Below are 21178 nucleotides of genomic sequence, written 5' to 3' on the forward strand. Positions count from 1 at the left end.
ATGAGGAGGAAAGAGGGACAGAGGGACATTGCTCGAAATCAGGGACAGTCCCTCCAAATCAGGGACTGTTGGGAGCTATGGTAAAAGCACCTCCCTAACTACACTGAAACGTTAGTTAGACACACAGTTAACCCTTTGATCACCCCTGATGTTATCCCCTTCCCTGTCAGTGTCATTAGTACAGTGACAGTGCATATTTTTACCATGTTATTTACTGTACCGGTCATTGTTCATGAAGTTAGGGCTGATTGGTGTAAAAATATTTAATAATATTTTTTATTATGTTAACTTTAAAAGGACCCCAAACCATTATAGTTTACATTTAATAAAAAATAAATAAAATGATTTTGTGCTGTATTTTGGTCACTGTTTGTGACAAAATTGTAGCATTGCCCATTGTAACTCTTATGCTGCGTACACACGGTCGGACTTTTCGTCTACAAAAGTCCAATGGACGCCGACGGACTAAAGCTGGCTGGTAATCCGATCGTGTGTGGGCTTCCCCGGACTTTCAGCAGACTTTTTCAGCCTCAAATCCGACGGACTTTAGCTTTGGAACATGCTTCAAATCTTTACGTCGTAACTACGCCGGACCCCGAAATCCGCTCGTCTGTGTGCTAGTCCGACGGACAAAAACCCATGCTAGGGCAGCTATTGGCTACTGGCTATCAACTTCCTTATTTTAGTCTGGTGTACGTCATCACGTACGAATCCGTCGGACTTTTGTGTGGTCGTGTGTAGGCAAGTCCGTTCGTTAGAAAGTCTGCCGCAAGTCCGCCGCAAGTCCGCCGAAAGTCCGCCGGAAGTCTGTCGGACAGGCTGTCGGACTTTTGTAGACAAAAAGTCCGACCGTGTGTATGCCCCATTACTCGGATTAGTATGTGGATTTTTGGAGTGCCAGAAGCTAATATTTCAGTGTAATAGTTCAATCAGCAATCATTGGGTGAAAGTAAACTCCAGTGAAATCGGATAGGTTTTTGTTGGACGGTAAATGGTTTTAAATTTGCTGGAGATGGAAAATTCACTTTGTCTGCTTGCTTTGCAGGCTGTAAGGAAGAAGAGTCTTGGTGTCGTCTGGTAGTATTGCAGGACTCGATGAAGCAATTCTTTACATGTATCATATACCCGGACACATGGAATTGTAATAACTACACTGACCTCGTTCCAGCTACTTGTGACATTGTGCTGAACCATAAGCCCCAGAGCTTGTATCGCAGGAAAGGTTTGTAACAGGCGCACATAATAGTCTGAAGGGGGAAGACGGTGGGAGCTAGTGAAGAAGGGGTGCAATACTTAAAAATATAAATCATACAGATAAAGAGGAATTGTACAGGAATAAATAATAAATAAATAAATAACTGAGCCTCAGGACTTGGTGGTATATCTCCCACTACATTTCAGGGGATGGAATTATATACGTTCCACCAGGAACTAGAGAAGGATGTTTTTCTCCATCAGGACTATAAACTATACTTCCCCCCCTGAGCTGCAAGAATTAGGCAAAATTATTCCCACTGAGCACAGTATTTTTCTTTAGACAATGAGAACTGGACACAATACTTCCTACTGGGCATCTACAACTGGGAACAATATTTCTAGGCGCCAGGAACTGGGTACAATACTTCCCACTGGGCATTCACAACTGGGAACAATATTCTAGGCGCCAGGAACTGGGTACAATACTTCCCACTGGGCATCTCAACTAGGAACAATACTTCTAGGTGCCAGGAACTGGACACAATACTTCCTACTGGGCATCTACAACTGGGACATAGTCGTGCGCACAGGGTGTGCCAGGTGTGCCTGGGCACACCCTAATCACCTTGTGTGGTGCATATTCCCCCCTGTTTAGACCACTGATATTTCATCCACAAAAAAATGTTACAAAATAAAATAATTTCTAAAAAATTCAAATAAAACTACTGACACTGTCCACTGCCCTACTGACACCATCAGTACATATACACATGCATATGTATTTGAGCTTTGGGGTGCACACCCTAATGCAAGAGTCTGCGCACACCTATGAACTGGGAACAATACTTCTAGGTGCCAGGAACTGGGCACAATACTTCCCACTGGGCACCTACGATTGGTTCAATACTTCTCATTAGGCTCCAGGAATTGGACACACTACTTCTCACTAGGCACCAAGAACTGGGCAAAACACTTCTTACTGGGCATCTACGACTGGGCACAATACTACTTACCAGGCTCCAGAAATTGAGCACAGTACTTCTCACTAGGCTCCAGGAACTGGACACAATACTTCCCTCTGGGCATCTACAATTGGTTCAATACTTCTCACTAGGCTCATAGGAACTGGGTACAGTCCTTCTTACTAGTACTGAGGAACTGGGCACAGTACTTCTCAGCAGGCACCAAGAACTAAGCATCTACGACCGGACACATTACTTCTCAAGGGGCCCCAGGGACTGGACATTATACTTCCCACTAGGAATCTAGGACTGGTAGCCCAATACATTTCCCTAGGCACTGGGAACGGAGGCACAACACTTCCCACTGGACATCTACAACTGGGCACAATACATCTCATTGGGCATCTACAAATATGTACAATACTTCTCACTAGGCTCCAGGAACTGGGCACAATACTTCCCACTGGTCATCTATGACTCTGTACAATACTCCTTACTAGGCTCCAAGAACTGGGCCCAATATTACCCACTGGCCATCTACAACTTTGCACAATACTTCTCACTCGGGACCAAGAACTGGGCACAATACTTCACACTGGGCATCTACGAATGGGCACAATACTTCTTACTAGGTTTCAGGAACTGAACACAATACTTCCCACTAGGAATCTATGAATGAGCCCAATACATTTTTCTAGGCACTGGAAACTGGACAAAACACTTCCTACTGGGCATCTACAATGGGCACAATACTTCTCACTAGGCTCCAGGAACTGGGCACAATACTTCCCATTGGTCATCTACGACTGTGTACAATGCTTCTCTCTTAGCTCCAGGAACTGGGCACAATACTTCCCACTGGGCATCTACAACTTGACACAATACTTCTTACTAGGAACCAGGAACTGGGAACAATACTTCACACTGGGCACCCATCTACGACTGGGCACAATACTTCCTACTAGGCTTCAGGAACTGGACACAATACTTCCCACTAGGAATCTGACTCAGCCCAACATATCCCACTGGGCATCTACAACTGGGCACAATACTTCTCACTAAGCTCCAGAAGCTGGGCACAATATTTCCCACTGGGCATCTAAGACTGGTTCAATACTCCTTACTGGGCTCCAGGAACTGGGCACAATACTTCACACCGGGCATCTACGACTGGGCACAATATTTATCACCAGGCTCCAGGAACTAGGCACAATACTTCACACTAGGCATCTACAACTGGGAAGAATTCTTCTCAATGACACCAGGGGTTAGGGTAAATACTTTCTATTAGGCACCCCTGATTGGGAAAAATATTTTTTTACCAGGCTCCAGTAACTGAGAAAAATAGTTACTGGTGGCCATTTGTGTTTAGATGAAGCACTTTCTTCTGGGAAGTAAAGACTGGACAGATGCTTCCTACTAGCCAGATACTTCATACTGGGCATTAGGAATTAGACAGGTATGTCACACTGAGCATTTTTTTTTCCCACTTGGTTTCAATGACTAAGCAAACACTCCACACTGGGCAACAGGGACTGTGCAAATACATCTCACTGGGCAAAAACATCACACTAGGCAATAAGAACTGGGCAAATACTTTTACAATGGACATTAGGGAGTTGGGAGATAATTCACACTGAAAATCAGGCAGTGGTTAAATACTTCACACTTGGTACTAGGGGCTGGGCAACAGGAACTAGGCAAATACTCAACAATAGTCATCAGGGACTGGGCAAATACTTCACATTGGACCACAAGAACTGGGCAAATGCTTATAATCGACATCAGGGACTGGGCAAATACTTCACACTGGGTGTCAAGGACTTGGAAAACTGATTCCCGCTAAACACCAACAACCTGACCACTGTTGCTCACAAGTACTGGCTATTTTTTTCTTTTTCATCCAATGGACCTTCAGGCTATATTCTACTCCATGAAATCAGCACATCAGTGACTAGACACAATATTTTTGCTGTGCTTAGTAAAAACATCAATGACTACAAAGAAACAAATGGTAGGCATTACCCTTAGGCCGAAATCAAAAACAATATTTGGACAGGTGAACCATAAAGTTAAATTGGGGCCAATGAGGTGTGCACCATGTGTGCAGGCTACAGTGTTTTGTAAAACTTTTACTTTAATTCACCCTTTACAGTATAGTAAGCACTAGTTCCGACTGGAGTAGACTAATCATAGTTGGTTAGTTGCTTGGCACCTCATCCGTCCTGCATTCTTTTCATGGAATACAAGCCATTACATAATTACCTGGATACTGCTATGCTGATCTTGTACACAGTATGTTTTGCCTGTTTATGTTTTCATGGGAAATTGCTGTTTTACTCTGATATATCTTAAAAAAAAGGTTAGAAAAAAATGGAGCCGTATGTATTGGATCTAGGATGTTTTTCCTTTCTGCAGAGACTCTCAGTAATAAAGTAAAAAACTTCTACGTACCTGTCCCGTACCGCAAGCTGTCAGAGATAACTGTGAGAAACCGGATAACAGTGACCGGAGAAAGTGTTTCTAAAGGGTAAGTTATGAATCTACAGACACGTTAAAATGATGTCAATATGCAGTATAAAAGATGAGGTTTTCCAAAGTGAATAGATACCCAACATCTCCAGCCTTAAAATTGTGTACGCCCATTAAACAGTGGCATGCTTCAGTACCCTAAATTTTCCATACGTGATGCTTTAAAAGCTCCTACAGGTCATCAGTTTAGACTTAACCATGAATAATGGGCCTAGCATTTATTGCTTTCACTTTGGCATACAGGCCCGGACTAGCCATAGGGCTCAGCGGGCATTTGCCAGGTGGGCGGGGGCCACCGGGCTGCATGTCCTAAGAAGCGCGGCCTGTTGATGACCAGACTGCACAGCGGGAGGTAAGTGATGACCATGGTCCGGACAGGGCTATCGCAGACCATGGCCGCCATTCACCTCCCACTATTCAGATATTCCTAAAGCAGGGCCAGGGCCAGCAAACTAGAAGGTGCAGAAGAAGGCAGGAGAGACGACTCTAGTGACACACAAGAAGCGCCTGCAGGGGACAGATACCTCCCATGCTGGCCGCTGGAGATACAGCTGCACTTAAGGGACAACGGCGGGCTCTCTACTAATAAGGGCCAGCACACCGTGACAGCTGCACAGCGGTAGAGAGGGCTGTCACACACTGGGACGAAGGTGAGCGCACTGAACCCTAAACTGATTCACTGTGTGTTACAGCCAAAGTCCCGCTCTTTAGCAGCAGGGAAGGAGGGTGGATTGGAGATGTCTCTTTGCTGGTCTGGGAAAGTCTCTTTGCTGGATTGGGGATGTCTCTTTGCTGGTCTGGGAAAGTCTCTTTGCTGGATTGGGGATGTCTCTTTGCTGGACTATGGATGTCTCTTTCCTGGATTAGGGATGTCTCTTTGCTGGCCTGGGGATGTCTCTTTGCTGGATTGGGAATGTCTCCTTCCTGGATTAGGGACATCTCTTTGCTGGTCCGGGTGGTCTCTTTGCTGGTTCCGGGGCGGTCTCTTTGATGGTCCAGGGCGGTCTCTTTGCTGGACTGGGGATGTCTCTTTGCTGGATGGGGATGTCTCTTTGCTGGATTGGGATGTCTCTCGGGATGAATATCCCGTCACCAACCACCCCCTGTGAACACCACCTCCCACCTCTGCCACCACCACCCAGGGACCAGGCTGCCCAATCTAAAATTCGTGGGCCTATTTTTTGTCCCAGTCCAGGCCTGATTGCATACAATATGTAACACATAGCGCACGTACTATTTTCATTAGTAGGTGGAAAAAATCCCCATATGTGATATACTTTTGTTGTGACAAGTTCTCTTTAATGAGACATCAGGGGTCTTTTAGACTGCTGATGTCCCACATTTCTTCCACTGAAGATAATAGAGCTCAAATAGTGCCTCACTAGCATCTTCCCCAGAAGGTGACTGCAAAAATTGGAAGTGACGTTATTCACTTATTTGTTCTTACTAGGTAGGGAAGATCAGCATATGGACATTCACTGGTCTACCTCCCCCCTATCTAACGACACGTGCCACGCAAGTGGGACAGGAGCCTGGACGCATGGCAGTGGGGTGGGAATGCTATAGAGCCATCCAATTGCTTTCATCTGTCAGTGCTGCAGTAGCCAGGAGTTTTTTTGTTTTTCTTTTTAACTCCCCAGCTATATAGGTATCATTGCTAACCTCTCCATCTGAAAATGCAAGTTTCCCGGCTGCCATGCTGACCCTCCTTCTTCAATACTTTGAATCGGGGGGGGGCTTTACACTAGAGATACATGTAGCCAGTGGCTGCGCTGAGGATAGAAGAAACACTACTAGTTCATAACCACTAAAATAAATTGTATTTTCTGTGTCACTCTCAGATTTTTCCTGTGTGAGCTTCACTGTGATGCCGACCCGTGCTGTAGAGGGTTCGGATACATACAGAGGCCTGAGATACAAGGTATGCATATATGTGTGGGCCACATGTTTAACATTAAAGGGTATGTCAGGGCAAAAGAAAAAAAAATATTTAGTACATCTCTTCAGTATATGAACATTGGCACGTTATATCCCCTTAAAAACCCCTTAGAAAACACAAATAAGTCCCGTACATATGGAGATTATGGGTGAGGCCCTTTTCCACACGTTTCACTTGTTGCTTCCTCAGGGGTGGGGTGCAAACATGATCACACAGCTGCTCATTGATGTATGGGGAACCCAGCTGCCCCAGGAAAACCAGTGTGGGTGGGTTCTTTATACATTAATGAGCAGCTGTATGAACTTGTTTGCACCCCACTCCCAAAAGAAGCAACAAGTGATACATGTTGAGAAGGCCTCATCCATAATCTCCATATGTACAGTGCTTATTAGTGTTTTGTAAATTACACTCTTAATTTTTTTTAGGAGGGGGTTTTGTTTCACTTGTTGCTCCCTCAGGAGTGGGGTGCTGACATGGTCATACATTGGCTCATTGATGTAAGAGGAACCCACCTGCCCCAGGAAAACCAGTGTGGGTGGGTTCTTCATACATTGATGAGCAGCTGTATGAACTTGTTTGCACCCCACTCCCAAAAGAAGCAACAAGTGATAAATGTTGAGAAGTCCTTATCCATATTCTCCATATGTACAGTGCTTATTGGTGTTTTGTCTATTACACTCTTAATTTTTTTTTTTTTTGGAGAGGGGTTTGTTTCGCTTGTGGCTCCCTCAGAAGTGAGGTGCCGACATGGTCATACATTGGCTCATTGATGTAAGGGGAACCCACCTGGCCCAGGTACACCAGTGTGGACGGGTTCTTCATATATTGATGAGCAACTGTTCACCCCTCTCCTAAGGGAAGCATCAAGTGAAACGCGTTGAGAAGGCCTCATCCATACTCTCCATACATACAGTGCTTATTTGTGTTTTGTGCATTGCACACTTTTTTTTTTTGGAAGAGGGGGTACGAAGATTCTTAGTCTCCCGAACTGAAAAGTATATGTTCTATGCTGTAATATGGTTGGGCCAATAGAGGGTGCCAGAGGGAAATCTATTTGTTTTTATGTAAATGTTAAAGTTGGTTTCCGATGAATAAAAAAATGAGAGACACCTATAAAGTCCCATACTAATACACCTTTTGTCCCCATGGACTTATGAATTTAGTAGAAATATTGGGATGAGGTGTCGCTTACTGTTACTCATGGAATATGTCTACAGAAAAATCCCAATACTGCCAGAAATCCACTGAGCTCCTGACGTTCCCACCAGCGTTGTCAACCCTGCCTCCTCAATTAGAGAACTCCACCTACATCCCACCTCTCCCCGTCCATCTCCATCTCATACTTTGATTTCTTTCCCAGCAAAGGAATGTTACTGTCTTAACTCCCAAGAGCCTGACTGCACACTGTGTGCAGGGAAATGGGCTCTTGGGAAATGTAGTTCTGGGGGAATGTCTACATCATTATGGACTGAGCTCCCAGCAGTTGCCTCTGCTAGAATTTTACAAGCCTGGTGGCGATGTTTTAGGAAGTAATTAATGTATACAGCATAATCTAATGCAGTGTCTCAACTCCAGTCCTCAAGGCACCCCAACAGGTCATGTTTTCAGGCTGTCCATTATTTTGCACGGGTGATTTAATCAGTTTCACTGCCTTAGTAATTACCACAACCGTTTCATATGAGGGAAATCCTGCAAACATGGCCTGTTGGGGCGCCTTGAGGACTGGAGTTGAGAAACACTGATCTAATGAGAGTGCCAAACAATGTCCAAGAGACCAAAGGACAGCTAACGCATTTCAGGGCAAAGCAGACTCCACCTACCTCAGGCTCAAGTGTTCTATATGGTGGAACTAACAAGAATGATTCATAATGGTTCCTGTGCTGCACAGATACAGCAATTTTTTGCAATTCTATTATGAATCATCCCTGGGGATATTACTATGCTAAATGTGAGAACACTGATTCATTCTACTGTACTGCACCTATGGGGGAACAGTGTTGTCACCCTAAGACAGCACTATACCCTTACCTTATGGTATGGAGAAGTAGAGGGCGGAAGGTGTTCTGTAGTCCTTAGAGATATCTGGGAAGCAGTTCTAACTCATAAGGGACATCACAGGCACAAAGTGTTATCACATCACAAGTTTCTGGCAGGATCAACAAGTAATTTTTGGCACATATTGAACAGATGGGACAAAAGGTTTTCAGTTGTATATTTACAGACCAAAAGGGACCAAAAAAGAAAAGTCCAACGTGGAATTAATAGTAGCTATGTCACTCCAAACTCACCTCTTTTCCTGTACCCTTCGCTCTCATCAGGTGCATGTCCAGGAGCACATCCCGGCTCAGCTGTTCCACTTGTCAAGTAGAAATGATTAGGCTGCACACTGAGGCCATCTCAGATGATAAACCAGCTTTAATATAATAAATAGAGGATTCACAACATATAGTCATACCTATCCACCTACCGCGCCAATGCATTTCACCCCACAAAGGGCTTAATCATGGAGTCTGTGCTGAGTCTGTTTTAGCTCTGTGCTGGGTCTGTCTTTTGTCTGTGCTGGGTCTGTCTTAGATCTGTGCCGGGTCTGTTTTTTGTCTGTGCTGAGTCTGTCTTTGGTCTGTTCTGGGTCTGTCTTAATTATACAAATCCACCCACGTAAACCCAGCGATTGCCACCATCCCGATATATGGAATCATGTATAAAGAGTATCCCTATGGGACTCCCATAGTATTTTTTGGGTCTGCCCTAGGTCTGCTATGGGTCTGTCTCAGGTCTGTGCTGTGTCTGTCTTAGAGCTGTGCTGTGTCTGTCTTAGAGCTGTGCTGGGTCTGTCTTAGGTCTGTTCTAGGTCTGTCTAAAATCTGTTCTAGGTCTGTCTTAGATCTGTGCTGAGTCTTCTTAGGTCTGTTCTGGGTCTGTCTTTGGTCTGTGCTGGGTCTGTCCTAGGTCTTTGTTGGGTCTGTGCTGGGTCTGTCCTAGGTCTTTGTTGGGTCTGTGCTGGGTCTGGCCTGTATCTGTTCTAGATATGTGCTGGGTCTGTTCTAGGTCTATGATCTCCTCAGCCCACCTTCTGTCCAACGTATTTCACCACAGAAAGGGTTTAATCATAGAGTCTGCGCTATGTGTCCTGGGTCTGTCCTAGGTCTGTGCTGGGTACTTCCTAGATCTGTCTTAGACCCCATACACACTATATAACTTTTGTTGTCTGATTTCCTTGAGATTTACTAAAACCATGTAGTGCAAGGGTCTGCCTGATTGCATACAAATTGAAACTCCTAAAGGTTTGACCTCGGATTATATGGTTTGGTAAACCTGAAGTACAAAATCTACAGAAAATTGTATAGTATGTATCCAGCTTTAGATATGTACTGGGTCTGTTCTAGGTCTGTGCTCTTGCCTTTCCTCCTTCCACTCCAACACATTTCACCCCACAAAGGGCTTAATCATAGAATCTGTGCATGTGTCCTGGAATTGTGATTGGTCTTTGCTGGGTCTGTCCTAGGTCTTTGCTGGGTCTGTCCTAGGTCTTTGCTGGGTCTTTCCTAGGTCTTTGCTTGGTCTGTCCTAGGTCTTTGCTGGATCTGGCCTGTATCTGTTCTAGATATTTGCTGGGTCTGTTCTAGGTCTATGATCTCCTCTGCCCACCTTCTGTCCAACGCATTTCACCACAGAAAGTGTTTAATCATAGAATCTGTGCATGTGTCCTGGGATTGTGATAGGTCTTTGCTGGGTCTGTCCTAGGTCTTTGCTGGGTCTGTCCTTTGTCTGAGCTGGATCTGGCCTGTATCTGTTCTAGATATGTGCTGGGTCTGTTCTAGGTCTATGATCTCCTCTGCCCACCTTCTGACCAACGCATTTCACCACAGAAAGGGTTTAATCATAGAGTCTGCACTATATGTCCTGGGTTTGTGCTGGGTTTGTCCTAGGTCTGTGCTGGGTCCTTCCTAGATCCGTCTTAGATATGTGCCGGGTCTGTTCTAGGTCTGTGCTCTTGCCTGTCCTCCTCCCACTCCAACAGATTTCACCCCACTAAGGGCTTAATCATAGAATCTGTGCATGTGTCCTGGAATTGTGATGGGTCTTTGCTGGGTCTGTCCTAGGTCTTTGCTGTGTCTGTCCTAGGTCTTTGCTGGGTCTGTCCTAGGTCTTTGCTGGATCTGGCCTGTATCTGTTCTAGATATTTGCTGGGTCTGTTTTAGGGCTATGATCTCCTCTGCCCACCTTCTGTCTAACGCATTTCACCACAGAAAGGGTTTAATCATAGAGTCTGTGCTATGTGTCCTGGGTTTGTGCTGGGTTTGTGCTAGGTCTGTGCTGGGTCCTTCCTAGATGCATCTTAGATATGTGCCGCGTCTGTTCTAGGTCTGTGCTCTTGTCTGTCCTCCTCCCACTCCAACACATTTCACCCCACTAAGGGCTTATTTATAGAATCTGTGCATGTGTCCTGGGATTGTGATGGGTCTTTGCTGGGTCTGTTCTGGGTCTGTGCTCTCTCTTTGTATTTATATATTCCTTCCAACCTACACTAATCTGTGAGAGCGTAACAAGACATATGGGTTTAAGTTTGGGTGGTTGATCTATAGCAGGGAAAGTTGTCTTATTATGAAGAAATGCAATCCGGTCTGGAGCAAGCAAAATTTCAGGAACGTTTTCTGGTAGTTTATTCCAACTACCTCATCCTGAATCCATCCAGCTGTATAAAACTAGAACAGAGAAGGGTGCTATAAGTGGGTTGGTTGTTCCACCCCCCCCCCCCCAATGGTAAATAAAAGAAAGGAAAAAAAAGGAAAGGAGATACAGCTGACAGCCAAAGATCTGGATATTTTGAAAGTGTGTTTTAATTCCTTGAAAAAGCGTAGCAAGAAGACCATGGAATTGCATATTTTTAAATATGTGGGAAAATGTTAAAAAAAAAAAAAAAAAATCGTACGGCCTTTTTCGCTTAATAGTCGCAAGTAGAAATTAAATAGGTAAATAAAGTTGCGAAAATTCATATACGACAGAAAAAAAAAAAATCAGAAGTGATGTCATGTGTTGTAATGTATTTGTATTGTATTTTCGGAAGACAACTATACTGACTAAACGAAAATCGCGCAATCTGGAATCGTACGAGGAAAATTTTCGTGCATGTCCGATCGAATAATACCGGATGAACTGTCGTGATTGGCTGTCGAAAGCAGTGAACACGCGATCCGAAAATCGTACGATTCTTCCTCGGACGACCGTTTTCGTACGATATTCGGATCATGTGTACGGGCCATTAGACTGCGATGATGTCATCAGCCTGGTGCAGGTAGGAGGAGACATTTCCTAAAGCTGGTCATACACTGTTTTTTTTTTTTTTTGTTCAGCCAATCAATCATTGACACGGAATATGTCTTTTCGATAATTCATAGATTGGATCAATTCAATCCGATTGTTAGTTGTGTAGCCACCTTTATTTATAAATGTAAAGATCTATTAAAAAATGATCACTTAACCACTTCAGCCCCAGAAGGATTTACCCCCTTATTGACCAGGCCCTTTTTTGCGATACGGCACTGCGTTACTGTATTTGACAATTGCGTGGTTGTGCGACATTGTACACAAACAAAATTGATGTCCTTTTTTTCCCCACAAATAGAGCTTTCTTTTGGTGGTATTTGATCACCTCTGAGATTTTTATTTTTTGCGCTATAAACAAAAAAACACTGATAATTTAGAAAAAAAAAAAACAATATTTTTTTACTTTTTGCTATAATAAATATCCCCCCCAAAAAATGTAAAAAAAAAACAAATTTCTTAATCAGTTTAGGCCGATATGTATTCTTCTACATATTTCTGGTAAAAAATCGCAATAAGCATTTATTGATTGGTTTGCGCAAAAGTTATAGCATCTACAAAATAGGGGATATATTTATGGAATTTTTATTATTATTAATTTTTTACTAGTAATGGCGGTGATCAGTCATTTTTAGCGGGTCTGTGACGTTGTACACAAACAAAATTGATGTCCTCTTATCCCCACAAATAGAGCTTTCTTTTGCTGGTATTTGATCACCTCTGTAATTTTTATTTTTTTGCACTGAAAAACAAAAATAAAGACAATTTAGAAAAGAAAAGAAGACAATATTTTTTACTTTATACTATAATAAATATCCCCAAAAAGAAATGTAAAAAAACTAATTTCTTCATCAGTTTAGGCCGATATGTATTCTTCTACATATTTTTGGTAAACAAAAATCACAATAAGCGTGTATTGATTGGTTTGCGCAAAAGTTATAGCGTCTACAAAATAGGGGATAGATTTATGGAATTTTTATTATTATTATTTTACTAGTAATGGTGGTGATCTGCGATTTTTAAGGGGACTGAGACATTGCGGCGGACAGATTGGACACTTTTGACACTTTTTTTGGATCAGTGACATTTATACAGCGATTAGAACTAAAAATATCCACTGATTTAAATGGCACTGGCAGGGAAGGAGTTAACACTAGGGGGCGATCAAGGGGTTAAGTGTGTCCTAGGGAGGTGTGTTCTAAAGTAGGGTACACACTATAAGAAAATCGGGCGAACGTTTGTCCGATTTTTCTCGATGTTTCACAGCAAATCAGAACCGATGAACGAAAATTTGTACGAAAATGATCGCGAAAATTCTCGCATGACAAAGGCTTTTTTTTTTTTTTTTTTTTATGTTTCTGATTTTGGGTAGTCTTTCTTTTCTGATTTTTCTTGTAGGAAAATTGTACGACAACGGTACACATTAAACGAAAATCGTTCTTTCTGTTCCCGTACGAGAAACATTTTGGAGTTTGTCCCTTCGTGAATTTTTGTACGAAAATTCGGAATCGGCTGTCGAAAGTTGCGTACATACCATAGGAAAATCGTACGGAAATTCTTTGGACGAAAATGTTCGCACGATTTCTTATAGTGACTGTGAGGGGAGGGGACTGACTGGGAGTAGAGAGAGATCGCTGTTCCTGATCACTAGGAACAGCAGATCTCTCTATCCTTCCCTGTCAGAACGGGGATCTGTTTGTTTACATTGACAGATCCCCGTTCTGGTTCTCTGTGGAGTGATTGCGGGTGGTTGGTGGACATCGCGGCCGCCGGCCATGCGCATTGGCTTCGGCTCTGGCCGCGCGCATCGCCTCCTATTACTTTTAAAGTGGCCCACGTACAGCTACGGCAATTTGCGCAGCCGTGTCAACCTGCCGCAGCATAATGACGGCAGCTGGATGGTTAAGCCTCGTACACACGATCAGATTTTCAGACAAACGTTCGTCCCTTTTTTGTTGCCTGCTAGTCTCATATCGAAAGTGAAGAGGTTACTCCCCATACAAAAATTCTCATACGACAGAATACAACGTCAGAAGTGATGTAATGTGTTGAATAGCTTTGTATGTATTCTTTCGTTTCTGAGCCTGTGTAGTCTTTCTCTTACGATTTTTTTCGGACGGAAACTGTACTAATTAAACGAAAATCAGATGTTGTGTTCACGTATGATAAAAATTTTATAGCCTGCAACCTTCAGTTTTTGTCGTACGAAAATTCAGAATCGGCTGTCAAAAGCACCGTACTAACGATCCGAAAAACGTCAGATCGATCGTCGGATGAAATTTAACTTCCGATTTTCTTATCAAGTGTACAACGGGCCTTAAGGTCGGGTTCACATATGTGTGGCCGCGGGTTCATGCCCGGGCGTCCGGGGCGTGTCTGTTCACCGAATCAGGTAGGGTTGCCACCTTTTCTTCAAGTCAAACCTGAACACTCTAGCAGGGCACAGCAATTTTTTTTTACAGTATATACTATACAGTACATATATTTTGTGATTAAATAACATTTTAATCCTATAAAGTTAATCACAAGAGCCCCCTCGTACATCAGAGTCCACAGAGGTCCCTTTTTAAACCTGAATCCACAGAGTTCCCCTTTACATCTGGATCCGCAGAGTTTGCTCTTACATCTGAACTTGCAGAGTTTCCTTTCACTGTAAGGGGGGACTCTGCAGACTCTGATGTACGGGAGAACTCTGGGGACTCTGACATAAGGGATGCTCTGGAAACCCTGATTTAAGGGGGAACACTGAGAACTCTGATGTACGGAGAAGAATCTGATATAAGGGGGAACACTGTGGCCTCTGGTGTAAAGGGGAACTCTGATGTAAGGGGTGCTCCGAGAACCTTGATTTACCTTAGTGTACTCACTCAGAGGCAGGAGAGAGAAGGGGGAGGGGGGAGACTTCAGTCACAGACAGGGATGGATGGTGAGCTCATTCACGCTTTGGCAGTCGGCACCTCTCATCCAGATGTATCTGCGTCTGCTGGGCTTCAAATGTCCCTCCCCCACTTCCACAGGTGTGCTCAGCCTATTGCATTAGGGTGTGTACCCCAAAGCTCAAACAGACATGAGTGCGCATGTGTGTATACAGTGTGTGTGTATACAGTAATACCTTGGATTATGAGCATAATCCGTTCCAGGAGAATACTTGTAATCCAAAGCACTCACATATCAAAGCGAGTTTCCCCATTTATCTTTGGAAACAAAGATAATTCGTTCCGCATTGACTTCTATTACATGCAATACCGCATGTGACCAAAGGTGGGGGGCACCAGAGAGCCTTGGAAACACTCAGGAACAGCTCAGCTGAACTCGGAAAGGCTCGGAAAGACTCGGGAATGGAGTATTTCAGAGTGTTTCCGAGTATTTCCGAATGACTCTGAATGGCTCCGAACCATTCCGAGTGTCTCCGGCGCCCCCGCACCTCTGGCCAAATGCGGTACTGCACCACCTATTAGCTTGAATTCCGCTAGTTTTGCGAGACGACACTCGCAAACCGAGTCAGAATTAAAAAAAAAAAGTTGCTTGTCTTTCAAAACGCTCGTTAACTGCGTTACTCGTAAACCAAGGTTCCACTGTGTATGTATATATATATATATATATATATATATATACTGTATATATATATACTGTATAGACACATACACACACACACGCAGATACACACTCTTATGGCAGAGATCAGTGGGAGATCTTTCCAATCTCCCTGCCAGCATGCAGAGTGCTAATGCTAATGCTCACAGAGGGTGTGTTTGGGGGGGGGGGGGGGAGTTAGTGCTGGCTTTGGGCAGTGTGAAAGAGTGTAACAGACAACTGCAGCCAGCAACCCTGCTGGGAAGCCATAGCCCAGTCTGAATAATGTGTCCGAGTTTCAGGTGGTCTAAAACCTGGACACACGATTCAAAACCCGAACTGTCCGGGTGAATCCTGGACAGGTGGCAACCCTAGGTTCAGGTGACATTCAGGTCCGAATTTTTGCCTGAATTAACACCTGAACCGGACACCAAAAACACACCGGACCCTTTTTCAATCTGGACCGCGCCCGTCCTGGACATGTGTGAAAACGGCTCCATTGAGACCCCGGTCACACCCGCATGTCATGTGACTCAGATGTGGGGGAAACCCGCATTCCAATTTGCATATGTGTGAACCCAGCCTGAATCGATCTGAATTACGATTGAATCTCTTGAACCCGCAGATGTCTGTTGGATTGATCAGAAGCAATTGACAAAATTTGAAATTGAAATTGGGGTCTAAATTGATTGAGGGCTTAATAAATTGATCTTTGGTTTGTGATTTCAATTCAATGTGATCATTCTGGTTGTCCTAAATCATTGATTGTATGATTTATATTGATATGCGTGTGGCCACCACATTAACAATATTTTTTTTTTTTTTATGATCTGAATTTCAGTGGGTTGGAATTAAAATGCAGCCTGGTGTGAATGAGCCTACGATGTAAAAAAAATGAACCTTTTGTGTGTTATTAGCTCTGAGCGAGCTGTCTCAGGTTTACATCTCCTCCAGGTTTAATAGGGAGAGCGGTGTCGGAGAACAGGTGTGCTACCCAGTACAATGAGCTTCTATCTCCACCGCTGCGGGGTGTTAACTGAGTCATTGGAAAAGCATTGAACAATGTGCTTACTAGATGCTAATCCATCAGTACAAGATAGATATGTAATACGCTGAAATCTGCTGCCAAAACACGGGGCTTAGACGAGCAAACAATACATTAAAAAGACTGTCATTTGACAAGCTTACCTACAGGAATGCTGAATATGACAGAGGTGGCTGTTTGAGAAATAACTCCAGTAAAAAAAGAAGATATAAAAATAAGTAGCCCATTAAAAATAAAATAAGCAGCTTTTGCTGCAATTCTGACCTTCAATCAGGAGCGGTCCTGTGCAGTAACTCCATTCCACCACTAAGTGGTGCCAGCCTTCCAGGCTAGATGATAGGCAGTGTCATGCAAGCCACTTCCTTTACCCCAGGTTCACACCTATGCGTTTTTTTAAGGCAGTTTGCAGAAACGCACTACAGTCCATTTAACATGGTTTCCTATGGTACAAGTTCACATCTATGCGTTTTGCGGCCTGTGCGTTTTTGAAAAAAGTCGGGTGCCTTATTTTTCCCACGATTTGTGGGTAATAGACTTCAATGGAACTGCATTAGAAACGCTGATGCGATTTTCTATGTGTTTTGCGTTTTTTAATTTTAACGCTATATATAGCTGGTTGCTAAGCAGGAGGCTGGGAATCCGGTCGCCGCGTCCTTAACAACCGATGAGTCCTCAGCTGTCAGCGAGCTTCCCCACTGAACGCTAAATGTAAAAAAAAAATTGCAAAAACAATTCACAAAAATAAACACGTGTGGTTCCCCCCCCAGGTCTATACCAGGCCCTTCGGGTCTAGTATGGATTTGGAGGGGACCCCCACGCCAAAATTTTTAAAAAAATGGCGTGGGGTCCCCCCAAAATCCATACCAGACCCTTATCCGAGCATGCTGCCCGGTAGGTTAGGAAAGGGAGGGAAAGAGTGAGCGCCCCACCTTCCTGAACCATACCAGGCCACATGCCCTCATTGTGGGGGGGTGCTTTGGGGCAGGGGGAGCTCTGCGAACCCTCAACACAAAGCACCTTGCCCCCATATTAATGAGGGCAATGGCCTCTTCCCAACAACCCGGGCCAGTGATTGTCGGGGTCTGCGGGCGGGAGGCTTATCGGAATCTGGAAGCCCCCATTAACAAGGGGGCCCCCAGATCTCGCCCCCCCATGTGAATCGGGATTGGGTACATTATACCCCTACCCATTCACCTAAAAACAGTCAAACGTTAACAAACTACAAGAGCAGGTTTTTGACAAGTCCTTAATTAAATAAGAAGCCCGGAGCCATCTTCTCCCGGAGCCATCATCTCCCAGTGCCGTCTTCTTCTTCATGTGCTGTCTTCTCTCGTGGAGCTGTCTTCTTCCTCGCCGCCGCCATCTTCTTCTTCCTCACCACTGCCGTCTTCTTTTTCCTCCTCGCCGCCACCGTATTCTTCATTGCCGCCGGTTACCTGCTAAAAACATAAAAAAGCCAGCCTTGTCCTGAGGCTGTCTTTCTCCGGTGTGATGTTCCCACTGTCTGGCACCTCTGATATAGACATGGGGTGTGGCCATCCAATGACGTTGCCCAGAGACGTCATTGTGATGTCACGTAAGGTGTGAACCTAGACTTAAACCCAGGCTATCATTGACTTGCCCCCTGAGCCAGGGCTGACTATATTAGTGCACTAAATGGTGCTCACACATAATGTTAGCTCCATTTAGTGTAGGAGTAAGGACTGCCCACCGTTGCAGTTGGACAAGAGGAAGGACTTATGACATTGCTGGACCAGCAAGAAGACTGCTGAATTAACGATAATTACTGATGTATGAGAGATCTTCAAAAGGCTTTCGCACTTTTATATATATAACTTAGTTAAAACAAGTGTGGAAACTTTTTGAAGAACCCTTGTGTGTGTGTATATATATATATATATTTTCACATCAATTCAAATTTCAGAAGATGGTTATATTAATTCTGTTCTATGCTATTATATTCTAATCTATTCTATTGTTTTTTTCTATTCTATTCTTTACTATTCTTATCATAATCTGATTTCACTTGTATACATTGCTGTATTTATTGCAATGTGTTTTTATTTCAAATTCAAAGTTATTTTCAATTTTTTTTAATTCAAATTTGTTTTTTGATTATTTTTTTTTAACATTTAAATTCACTTTCTGAATTTTTCAAATTAATTTTCAAGTTATTCAAATTCATTATTTTGTTAATTTCGACATTTTTTTTTTGGGATCTGTTGAAATTAGTTTCTATTGTGATTTGTAAATTCGGATACATCCGAAACTTCGAAAATGAATTGAAATATAATATTTATAAGTAGCTGTGATGGGGGGTCTTAAAGCGGAATTGAACCTAAAAAAAAAAAAAGAAAAATCACTGACAGGTAGGATTTTTATGACAGAAGAGACCCTATTGGTCTCTGATTCTCCCTCCATGTCAGTTTTCGTGTACATGCGCAATCCCTTTGCGCCACTGCTCTGTGCCACGATGATGTGACGCCCATGCGCATGCACAGGAGTAACGTCATCATGGTTGAACAGACTGAACCGGGCAGGAAAGAAGACTGGGAGAAGATAGGAGCGCCCGTGACCAGCGGGAGAGATGACACTGTGTTGGAGGGGATTGTTTGACGGGTAAGTCTGCAATAATGTGCTAATATGCAGTGCATACTGCCACATAATAGCTTAACAGCTCCTGGGGGAGCAAATAAAAAAAATAATGGAATTTTAAGCATTTTTAACTTGAGTTTCACTTTATTCTGATCTCCTCAACATCTAAATAATAGCTCCAGTCTAAACAAAACATTTACTATAGTATGTAACAATTAAACAAAAATGTAGTAAGTAACAGTTTATTAGACAATTGCAAATTCTTTACTTATAAAATATTTTTTTTTTTTTCAGGGCTGGAGAGGATCTGTTTACCATTGGCCAGTTTAGGTGTACAGTCTTGTCCTGAAGACACACAAAGCTCACTGGGCATTTCCAACTGCAGTTCTCCTGATGAAGGGATGAAGACATCTCCATTTGGCTGGTACCAAAAGCCAGGTAAAATCTCTATCAGTGTCTTTCTGGGGGGGCCATGTTTTCAGCTCAGACCGAGTACCATATTGTACTATGTAGAGTGGCCATTCTCAACTAGGGTTCCTCCAAAGGTTGCTGGAGGTTCCTTGGGATGTGGCTGAATGACTTCCCATGGGATGGTGTCTGCATTGCTTTAGGACCACTGATGTTTGACGTTTTTAAAGCTATGCAAACAGCGGAGGGAGACCGTGTGCCTCGCTGTTTGCATAGCTTTCAATTGTTGCCTTCAAATGGTATCTCCCGTCGAAAAGTGCCTCCTATGATGTGCACATGCGCCATGGTGACATCACGCCAGCTGATCGGGAAATCAGCTGGAGTGCCCTTCCGTACTTCACATGCGCTGGCACTTTTCAACGGAAGGCACTATTTGATAGAACACAGGCAACCTTGAAGGTGAACTTAAAGGGGTTGTAAACCCTTGTTTTTTTTTTCTTTTAATAGCAATAACAAACATGCCTATACTTACCTGCTCTGTGCAATCGTTTTGCACAGAGCAGCCCCGATACTATTTTTCTGGGGTCCCCTGCCGACTCTCCAGGCCCCTCTTCTTCATTGATGTCCCCCACAGAAAGCCGATTTGCATGGGGGCACCCCAGTGCGGGCTCGCTCCCGATTACCGCTGCTGCGTCCATTGACACAGACAGCAGGACTCGGGCCCGCCCCATGGCTCCCATGTCACTTGACTTGATTGACAGCAGCAGAAGCCAATGGCTCCTGCTGCTATCAATCTATCCAACGAGGACCTGAGACAGCGGCTGGAGCCACTGTCTGGAGCATTGGGCATTATTATTTTAAAGGGTGCATTGTGACTGCTAAAGGTTACAACTGGGCCTGTTTGTGTGCCAAAATACAGGCCTTAAAGTATTACTATAGGCAAAAGGTTTTTCTTTTTAGTGTTGGATAGAGTGGAGAGGGAATAAAACAGGTTTTTATTGCTGTCTTTGCCCCCATTAGGGCGATTCGCACTATTTGTCCTGCTTACCATTATCAAGTGAAAGTAGAAAAAAAATCCCACATTTTGGGTTGACCCCAGAAAAGTCATTAAGGAGAAATCTTCAAATGGGGACACTAGATCTGGTGACTTGGGGGTCCCCAAGCGATTCCCTTAATTTGCAGGTATTTCCTCTCACTTCCTGTTTGGTTATGGGACAAGAAGTGAAGGGAAATAATCAGACAAGGCAAAAATCGGACAAGGGTTATAACCCTCCCTTACTCTATCCAAAATTTATTTTTTTTTATTACAAACGATTTTATTGAAAGATCGGCAACATACATGCAGTATATCAGACAGAGTCATTCATCTTATATAAAAGGTAGCGCCTATCAGACATGAGAAGATATTGCAGTCGAATTAAGAAACAACGAAGATAGGATACTTAAGGCATTTAGTATATTGCATTTTTAAGAGATTATACATCTTATGTAGACATAACCAAGGTATATTACAAGGTTATAACAGAGGGGTATCCCAGTGTTTCCATTACTTGTCACACATATGCATGGTATCAAATAAATTGTGATGAACTCGCTCAGAAA

General features: G+C 43.5%; 1 protein-coding gene across 1 annotated transcript in view; it reads left to right on the forward strand.

The window, feature by feature from the left end:
• TG (thyroglobulin) overlaps nt 1-21178 on the forward strand; it is a 399523-nt gene that overhangs the window by 157114 nt on the left and 221231 nt on the right. The window contains exons 31-34 of the mRNA XM_073632844.1: nt 1046-1222; nt 4578-4689; nt 6533-6612; nt 19463-19606. Of these exons, the coding sequence (XP_073488945.1) occupies nt 1046-1222; nt 4578-4689; nt 6533-6612; nt 19463-19606 (513 nt within the window). The remainder of the gene's footprint in view (nt 1-1045; nt 1223-4577; nt 4690-6532; nt 6613-19462; nt 19607-21178) is intronic.

Source organism: Aquarana catesbeiana, linkage group LG05 (genome assembly GCF_042186555.1).
Source record: "Aquarana catesbeiana isolate 2022-GZ linkage group LG05, ASM4218655v1, whole genome shotgun sequence".
Classification (NCBI taxonomy): domain Eukaryota; kingdom Metazoa; phylum Chordata; class Amphibia; order Anura; family Ranidae; genus Aquarana; species Aquarana catesbeiana.